The sequence below is a fragment of the Rhagoletis zephyria genome, unplaced genomic scaffold (genome assembly GCF_001687245.7).
Source record: "Rhagoletis zephyria isolate East Lansing unplaced genomic scaffold, Rhagoletis_zephyria_1.1 Rzeph_scaffold_14780, whole genome shotgun sequence".
NCBI lineage: Eukaryota > Metazoa > Arthropoda > Insecta > Diptera > Tephritidae > Rhagoletis > Rhagoletis zephyria.
This window is the reverse complement of record NW_016171848.1, coordinates 4,959-13,851: the sequence shown is the minus strand read 5'-3', so window position 1 is coordinate 13,851 and position 8,893 is coordinate 4,959. Positions and strand designations below refer to the sequence as shown.

Here is an 8,893-nt window from a genome sequence, read left to right as displayed (position 1 = left end):
AAATTCAATTGAAAATTTCAGCAGCAGCAGTCGAAACTAATTTTTCTCGATTCTCAAAGTTCTTCCTTCACAAGATTTTCTATAGACCAGTATCAGCCAAGTTTTAATTTAGAAACAAGGAGTGTGAGTGAAAAAGAAATATATTCCATGCAGGTTCCAAATAACCTTCCCTTTTGTACATTCGACAATTTGCAAATGTGTGGGTACCTCGGGCGTACGAATACACGCGCTTCCGTTCTGGTGTGCGTGAATTCGAATTACTTATTTCGACATTCGGACATCGAAGACAAGTGTTACCATTTCACTGCGTTTTGCTGTCAAATCAAAAAGTCAATAGGGGTCTTCATCTAGTGATTAGCACCGTCTTGCCCGCAGGCAAAGCTCTTTTAAGCTTTCCATACATTTTGTATAGGCGCGTAGAGAGTAATACTAGGTTCACATTTAAGCCCTGTATTCAGCTCTCAAGAAAACGGTCAAGAAAAAATTGCCATTATTTCGCGTGTGTGTCCAAGGAATTTTGACATTTTTGATACTGCACAGCCTGTTGCCTCACTCTTTCCTCAAGAAATAATAGAACGAGCATATTTTCTGTTGCAAACCTGGGTTGCCTTGTGCTCTTTTTTCACAAAAAACTTTAGAAAACCGTAATAAAAAGCGTAGCAAATTTCTTAAGAACTGCGTACAGCCTGAAGGAAATTTGACTTAAGAAAATTTCTTAGCCATTTCTTGTACGTCATTTTGTATGGAATTTCAGCTTTTCTTGAGAATTGCATACAGGCCTATAAGTAGATTATCCTTATTTTCGAGCTTAACACCCTAATCTGTAATTATAACAAGAGATTAGCCATATAAAATTCGTCCCTTGTTAATCTGTAATTATAAAATAATCTCAGATTTAACCGATAACTTTTCGGTGTCCATCCTAGTTTTATCGATTGTTTTTGCGAAAGAGAGGAGAAATGCCAAATGTAAAAGTAAACAAAAATGTACGCTAGCAAGTAAAAGACAGAGAACGTAAATTTATAGAGAAGGTCCAAGAACTGTGAATGCCACATTTTTCGAGACAAAGGAACAAGCGAAGCGACAAATATTTGGAATACTTAACATCGAAAGCAAAATACAAAGCAGAAAAGAAGAATGTTAACAGAGCTAAATCTTACGAGAGCGTTTGGAATGTTAATTAAATATGAATATTGATGATTTTTGTGATATTTTGGGAAAATTTTCAAATAGAAAACTCAAGTAAAAAAATAAAATTTTTTTCAATGATTTGTACAAGTAACATGAAATTAAATCGAAATTATTATATAACATTTTCCGATTTTTGTGATATTTTGGGAAAATTTTCAAATAGAAAACTCAAGTAAAAAAATAAAATTTTTTTCAATGATTTGTACAAGTAACATGAAATTAAATCGAAATTATTATATAACATTTTCCGATTTTTGTGATATTTTATTAATAATTGCAAATAGAAAAGAGCCATGAGTGTTTGTGTTTTTTGTGAAAATATTTTTTGATACAAAAATCCTTTTTCCCGGTGATTTCTACAAATACCGTGAAAACAAATCGAAAATGTTATATAGCATTTTTCGATTTTTGTAATATTTTGTTAGATTTTCAATTATAAAACTTTATTGGTATTAGATTATTTTTTGTAAATAGAGGTTTTAGGGGAAAAAATATTTTCTTCTCGGTGGTTTGTACACACAACGTTAAAATAAATCGAAAATATTATATAACATTTTCCAATTTTTGTGTTATTTTCAAGTAAAAAACTGTGGTATTGGATAAAAAAAACAGTGAAAATAGTTATTTTCCATTTTTTTTTAGAGATCTCACAAAACTAATTATGGAATTATTTATGGAAATAATTCAGTTTTTAATTATTTTCGACTTGGAAACTTTTTTTAAAAATACTAAAAATCTGACAACGTCGGATTTTCTCAGCAATTTGTAAAGATCTCGCTAATGTAAACCGAAACTATTGAGGAAATTTTTCAATATTTTCAATATTTAAATAAATAAGTCAGTTTTCAAATATTTTCTAATAAAGACGTGTAAGTTGCCATTGGATGGGTGGCAGCTTCGCTACTCATGTGCATATTTGTCCCCCACATTGTCATTTACATATCTAATTAATTACTAACCTGCTACCAAATTTTTCATGCATTCAAAAAGACAAACATATGAAAATGTAAGTATGTATGCATATGTACATACATATATACGATTGTTCTGCTTTCGTCTTCCCCTCTCCGCTTCAATCAACACGAATTATTAAATTTCTGCGAATCGCCACCAGATTGGCAATACTTGTACATTTTGTATGGAGAATAATAATAATTAATTTAAGTTCTACATGTAACCATGTTCTCGACGATACATGTAACTTTCATGAAGATTAAACATAAAAAGCGTTGTAAAATAATGTGTTATTAACAGCTTGAACCAAAAAAACTATGTCCGCTAAAATGGGTTAAACACAAACTGGAATTGACATTTTTTACACGCATACATGCATGCATTCATATACACATGTACAGTGGAGTAGCACTAGCTTGAACATTGCATTGCTTGTACTTTGATGTGTTTGAATCTTTTATGGTACTGAAGATTTGCTTATGGATGAAAAATATTAAACATCGTCCGTGCAGAAAACGTACTTTTTTATTTAATGTTTATTAAAATTACATCTCAAAAACTACTGCATTATGGGCTTACGCGTAAGAGCACATTAAGCGCATTTAGCTCTAAATGTACATTTATCCATACAAAATACGTCACCTAAACGCAGCTAAATGCAACTCCATTTTAGATTAAGGCGAGTTGACCTAAATTTTAGTACCTAACGGGCTGTTTTTGCTTATGCAGCGTTTTTGCTGCATTTAAAATGCAACGTTTAGCACTTTCGAACATAAACGAAAATAAATATATTTTTATAAACGCTTTGAAGTATAGAAAATTTTAATATTAAAAAATAAATAAAATAATTTTTAATTTTTTTGTATATATATAAATGGTGTTCAAGGCACATTGATCCACCTGTACAAAAATCGTGACGCGTCATGAACAAAAATTTTACAATTTCGGACCGAAAAATGTGAAAATGAGCTAAGTTGCCACGTTACATTTGTGAACATCCGATAAAACCACATATTTTTGTGATTCTAGAAGTTTTGATTTTATTAAAAAAAATGTATGTATTTTCCTGCAGAAAACGTACTTTTTTATTTAATGTTTATTAAAATTACATCTCAAAAACTACTGCATTATGGGCTTACGCGTAAGAGCACATTAAGCGCATTTAGCTCTAAATGTACATTTATCCATACAAAATACGTCACCTAAATGCAGCTAAATGCAACTCCATTTTGGATTAAGGCTGTGTGCGAGTTGACCTAAATTTTAGTACCTAATGGGCTGTTTTTGCTTATGCAGCGTTTTTGCTGCATTTAAAATGCAACATTTAGCACTTTCGAACATATGTTTTCGAAGAGCGTTCATGCTATCGCATTTAGCAAATGTACATTTACGCGAGTTCGAAATCGTATGCTTTTGACAAACAGCCGTGTTCCAGTCGCTTATTCGGATCCGTATCTATTACGATCAACTCTCAGGCAGAAGATAATGTGCAAAAACCCTACTGAAAAGGAAAAAATAAATTCTAAACCAAAAATTCAATACAAAAACTTGAATTGTTTTAACCATAACCGACCATTTGTTTGTGTATATATACATTTGTCGGTGCTGTCAATTAAAATTTCCTCACTTAATTAGGAAACAAAACAAAGAGAGTTGATCACAAATTGATCCAGATTTCTATCAGCGTCACATCGATGTTGAATTTGCTTAACTTTTCTTTATCCAAATAATGTAAAACAATAAATGAAGTCTCGATCGGCGATCACTGAAACGCAGCTAGCCACTGTATACTCGAAAAAGCAATATTGCCACTTTTTCTCATTAAACGATGTTCGAATCGTGGAAATTTTGGAAGATCCCAGGGTTGCTTTTAGCATTTAGATTCTTAATGCAAAAATGGAGTTGCATTTAGGTGACGAATTTTGTATGGATAAATGTACATTTAGAGTAGCATTTAGATCTAAATGCGCTAAATGTGCTTTTACGCGTAAGCAAAAACAGCCCATTTCCACGATTCGAACATAGTTTAAAAACAAAAAGTGGCAACATTGCTTTTTCGAGTATACAGTTGCTAGCTGCGTTTCAGTGATCGCCGATCGAGATTTCTTTTATTTTACATTACATATTTGGATAAAGAAAAGTTACGCAAATTCAACATCGATGTGATGCTGATAGAAATCTGGATCAAATTGTGATCAACTCTGATTGGTTTGTTTCCTAATTAAGTGAGGAAATTTTAGTTGACAGCACCGACAAATGAATACATACACAAACAAATGTTCGGTTATGGTTAAAGCAATTCAAGTTTTTGTATTGAATTTTTGGTTTAAAATTTATTTTTTCCTTTTCAGTAGGGTTCTTGCGTGAGAATTGATCGTAATATATACGGATCTAAATAAGAGCCTGGAACACGGCTGTTTGTCAAAAGCATACGATCCACTGGAAATTTTCAGCACTGCACAATTTAGGAAAACAGCTGCTAAAACTGTGCGAGTTCGTTTGACAACCTAAGGGCCGGTTACTCAATGTCTGGTTAACACTAATCTCCGGTAAAACATCGTTGTCGACGTTACCCACTCCATGTTATATGCATGGAACCGAACACGTCGATAATGATGTTTAAACGGAGATTAGTGTTAACCAGACATTGAGTAACCGGCCCTAAATTGTTTGTTTTGGAATTTGAACTTGTTTGCTTTTAATAAATATATCTATAAAATGAATAATTTTGTGATAGCTTTGGGACAATTTAACAATATAATAAATTTGCAACAGAAAAGGAGAATGCTCCATCCTGACATCTATAAAAGGATCCGTTTGCTCTTCTGACCCTGCGAAATAATATACATCCATCGAATTACACATATACTTATCTGAATGCAAAAATCAAATAAATTTATACTTACATATTTCTGAATATTTTCTTTTTTGTGCCATAGCAACGATAAAAAGTATTTAAAACATCAAAAAATCGTTGTTCACTTAGGGCCGGTTGCTCAAAGCCTGGTTGACACTAATCCCTGGTTAAACATCGTTATCGACGTTACCGACACCATGTTATTTGCATGGAGCCGAAAACGTCGATAACGATGTTAATCGGGGATTAGTGTCAATCAGGCTTTGAGTTACTCAATGTCTGATTAACACTACTTGCCGGTTAAACATCATTATCGACGTTTTCGACATCATGCATATAACATGTGATCGATAAAGCAGTCGTTGTATTTTACCGGAGATTCTACCTCCGATTAGTGCTAATCAGACATTGAACAACCGGCCCTTAATCGCTCGCTCAAATATATTTTACTGTTCAATTTAGGTTGAAAAGTATGCTCGTATGTTCATATTCACTGCATTGCCGACACTTTCCAGTGATTTCGGATTTTTCTCTATTTAGGTAGCGATGTAGGGCCGGTTGTTCAATGTCTGGTTATCACTACCACTACACTATCGACGATTTCGACATCATGCATGTAACATGTGATCGATAAAGCAGTAGTTGTGCTTAACCGGAGCTTCTACCTCCGATTTGTGCTAATCAGACATTGAACAACCGGCACACAGCCTAAAGGCTCTGTTATGCATACTTGGCATTGCTTGAGAGTTGTCACATAAGGAATCTGTTAAATGAGCTTCGCGTGTAAGCGGTTACCCAACGCACAGCATTACATACGTAAAAGTCTGTTGGTTTTTAATTTCTACGTAAAAATGGTATAGCAGTGCATGCAATGCCAAGTATGCATAACAGAGCCTTAAGGGCCGGTTGTTCAATGTCTGATTAGCACTATTCGGAGGTAGAAGCTCCGGTAAAATACGACTGCTTTATCGATCACATGTTATATGCATGATGTCGAAAACGTCGATAATGATGTTTAACCGGCAAGTAGTGTTAATCAGACATTGAGTAACCGGCCCTAAGGGCCGGTTGTTCAACGTAACGTAACGTAAAACGGAACAATCTAAAATCAATAGATCCTTACGAATTCGCCGCGATTTGTTACGATTCGCCCCGTCCATTATAACAAGGCATTAAGGAGAAAAAGTGGCAGTATTGCTTTTTCGGGTATACAGTTGCTAGCTGCGTTTCAGTGATCGCCGAACGAAATTTCATTTATTATTTTACATTATTTGGATAAAGAAAAGTTAGCTGACAGAAATATGGATACATTTTTGATCAACTCTGTGTGTTTTGTTTCCTAATTACGTGATGAAATTTTAATTGAGAACACCGACAAATGAATATATACACAAACAAATGTTCGGTTATGGTTAAACAATACAAGTTTTTGTATTGAATTTTTGGTTTAAAATTTATTTTTTCCTTTTCAGTAGGGTTTTTGCACATTATCTTCTGCGTGAGAATTGATCGTAATAGATACGGATCTGAACAAGCTAAATGCGATAGCATGAACGCTCTTCGAAAACATATGTTCGAAAGTGCTAAATGTTGTATTTTAAATGCAGCAAAAAAGGTGCATTAGTTTGAAATTATACCATTTCTGGATATTTTTTTTAAGATTGATGGCAACACTGCTTCTCTGGTATCTTCAGAGAACGTAAATTAGCTTTGCAACTGCAACTTTCTGCATGTGCTCGAATGTCAAACCGATTCGCAATAAAGTACATAACAAGTCAAAGCAGGAATAAAAGCAAATCGTATTTTTTTAGTTAAATACAGCATGTCCATACACTTTAGTGGAGCTTTAAAACGGTCTAATGGCTTAATTGCAGCAATAAGCAAGCAATTAAAAAGTGTCAACTTAAAAGGTGTAAAAAGAATAACTGTTACGTTTGATCCCTTCGCTGAAAATGTGAGACCCACAAGGTAGGAATAATGTAAAAAGTAATATACATACATGCACATTGTACAAGAAAAGCGGTCGATATGGTAGTGACCACTATGTCAAAATGAAAAGCCCTTGGATGTTGTAGCATGCGCAGTAAGAAGGATAATCTCAAACATTTTTATAACAAGCGAGTGAAATTTTGGTTTCTTCATGCACATTCTCAACTGTGTGAACAATCAAGATTGTCAAGGCAATTAGCAAACATTTACAAATTATTCAGAATATAATATAAATTTACTTACCATATACCTTGCCAATTATTCGCACCGCTGTGTTGAGTTGCAGTGTAGCGCCCAAATCCGGGTAAGGGACAGGTAAGGAGTGGAGCTGCGATGGTCCTCCCGGAGCAAGCTCACGCTCCGTGGACATCTTTGTCGGTGTCGGCGTCAGTTTGATGCCTTTGTTTTTCCTATTTTAGATAGCAGTTCGTGATACCTATTAAAATATGTGTACCATATGTATTTAATTAGTGCGAAACAATGCTGTCATGTAGTTGCATCATATAAATAGACACAACATGCATGTATATATGTATATGATAATTCAATGTATATTTTATTGATTGATTGTCCTGGATAGTTAACCAAATATTTCTTTTAATGTAGGGATTTTTTATCGCTGTTGTCAGCACCTAAAATATCTCTCACAAATCCAAATTGCGTCTTAAAAACAGACGTTGTTTGCAACCGTCAGCCAGCGCAGGTGAAATTTTCTTTAATCGACTCTGCACAAGGTATGTTCGCCAATTCTTTATTACATACATACATATGTATGCATGTAAATATGTGTATTTCGACTTAAAAAAAAAATTAACCGGAGGTTTTACATACTCTTGTTTGCAGAAAAGGTGCAAGTGAAAGAAATTCGGTTTATCAGTGAAAATCTTACAACGCTTGAACTATTACAGCTACTTAACAAGCACGTATCGGCACTGGCACCTGTTGAGGAAATCACGTCGAAGCTAGCTACTAAAGCTGAAAAACAAAAACTAGCTGCAGGTGGCAAGAAAGGCTCCAAAAGGAAGTAATTGCATTTGATAAAATTTACAAAATGGTGAAAAAACACAAGGGCACATTAGCTGTGATTGAGCAGATATACCAGGATATACCAGCTTTTACGGATATTTTCACCGAAGAGTCGTTTTACATGTTCGCCTTTTGTTTTGTTTGTGCTACTATTTTGGTAGCCTTCATATTATCCAGGTTCATTACTCTAAAACCAGTTGAAATATAAAATAGTACATATATATAAATTTCTTAAGTAAAAGTATTTTTTATGTAATATGGAAATCGTCTTTTTTGGTAGAAATCAGACAGAAATAATGAGATGTTAGAAAGTTCTTCATAGCGTCTGCTATCCAGTGGATTTTTTTTGTCCCTAACAATGTTGCTGCATAAATAAATAAATAAAATACTGGGCGTTAACGTTTTTTTTATTTGTTTATTTGTTTAATTATCTACCGGACACTGTCCTCACAGATAAGCAGGAAAAAAATGACACGTTATACAACTAGTAATTTTAAAAAAAAAAAAAACCGACTTCAACTCTCATATAAAAAAAAATATATATATATATATATCTCATGATCCGCTCATCGGATCTTAACCAGATTAGTATGGGACCACCTCTGAGACACTACCTTTCCGATGCAAAAAGAATTGACGTGGTCCAAAGTTATGCGGTAACATACATAAAACAAAAAAAAAAAAAAAAAATATTCCGACGAACTGATAACCTCCTCCTTTTTTGGAAGTCGGTTAAAAAAAGTCATAATATTTATACACACGGGATAACAACAACATATGTGTAAATTATTTGAAAATAAAATAATCATTGATATTAATTTTAAAACGTTCTCTACATGAGTAAAGGTCGACATAATTACAAATGGAGTTACATAG

General features: G+C 33.7%; 2 protein-coding genes across 3 annotated transcripts; both read left to right on the top strand.

The window, feature by feature from the left end:
• Positions 1-6,696: 6,696 nt before the first annotated feature.
• On the top strand, positions 6,697-8,089 carry LOC108378732 (39S ribosomal protein L53, mitochondrial-like). 2 transcript variants are annotated; one of them, XM_017635035.1, is made up of 3 exons: positions 6,697-6,970; positions 7,598-7,725; positions 7,835-8,089. In XM_017635035.1, exons 1-3 carry the CDS (start codon positions 6,825-6,827, stop codon positions 8,017-8,019), a joined length of 459 nt encoding a protein of 152 aa, XP_017490524.1. In that variant the 5' UTR covers positions 6,697-6,824; the 3' UTR covers positions 8,020-8,089. The 2 variants fall into 2 exon arrangements, with proteins under 2 accessions (XP_017490524.1, XP_017490525.1); XM_017635036.1 differs by lacking the exon at positions 6,697-6,970 and adding an exon at positions 7,029-7,182.
• LOC108378733 (uncharacterized) lies at positions 7,839-8,410 on the top strand. Its single transcript, XM_017635037.1, has one exon. It carries the CDS (start codon positions 8,043-8,045, stop codon positions 8,223-8,225), a length of 183 nt encoding a protein of 60 aa, XP_017490526.1. The 5' UTR covers positions 7,839-8,042; the 3' UTR covers positions 8,226-8,410.
• Positions 8,411-8,893: the final 483 nt, after the last annotated feature.

Bases quoted from the DNA above. Each gene is read 5' to 3' on its own strand.
- LOC108378732 (XM_017635035.1), top strand. From the start codon at position 6,825: ATGTCCATACACTTTAGTGGAGCTTTAAAACGGTCTAATGGCTTAATT. The intron at 6,971-7,597 runs GTAGGAATAATG...CTTTTAATGTAG, and splicing joins GAAAATGTGAGACCCACAAG to GGATTTTTTATCGCTGTTGT. The intron at 7,726-7,834 runs GTATGTTCGCCA...TCTTGTTTGCAG, and splicing joins TTTAATCGACTCTGCACAAG to AAAAGGTGCAAGTGAAAGAA.
- LOC108378733 (XM_017635037.1), top strand. From the start codon at position 8,043: ATGGTGAAAAAACACAAGGGCACATTAGCTGTGATTGAGCAGATATAC.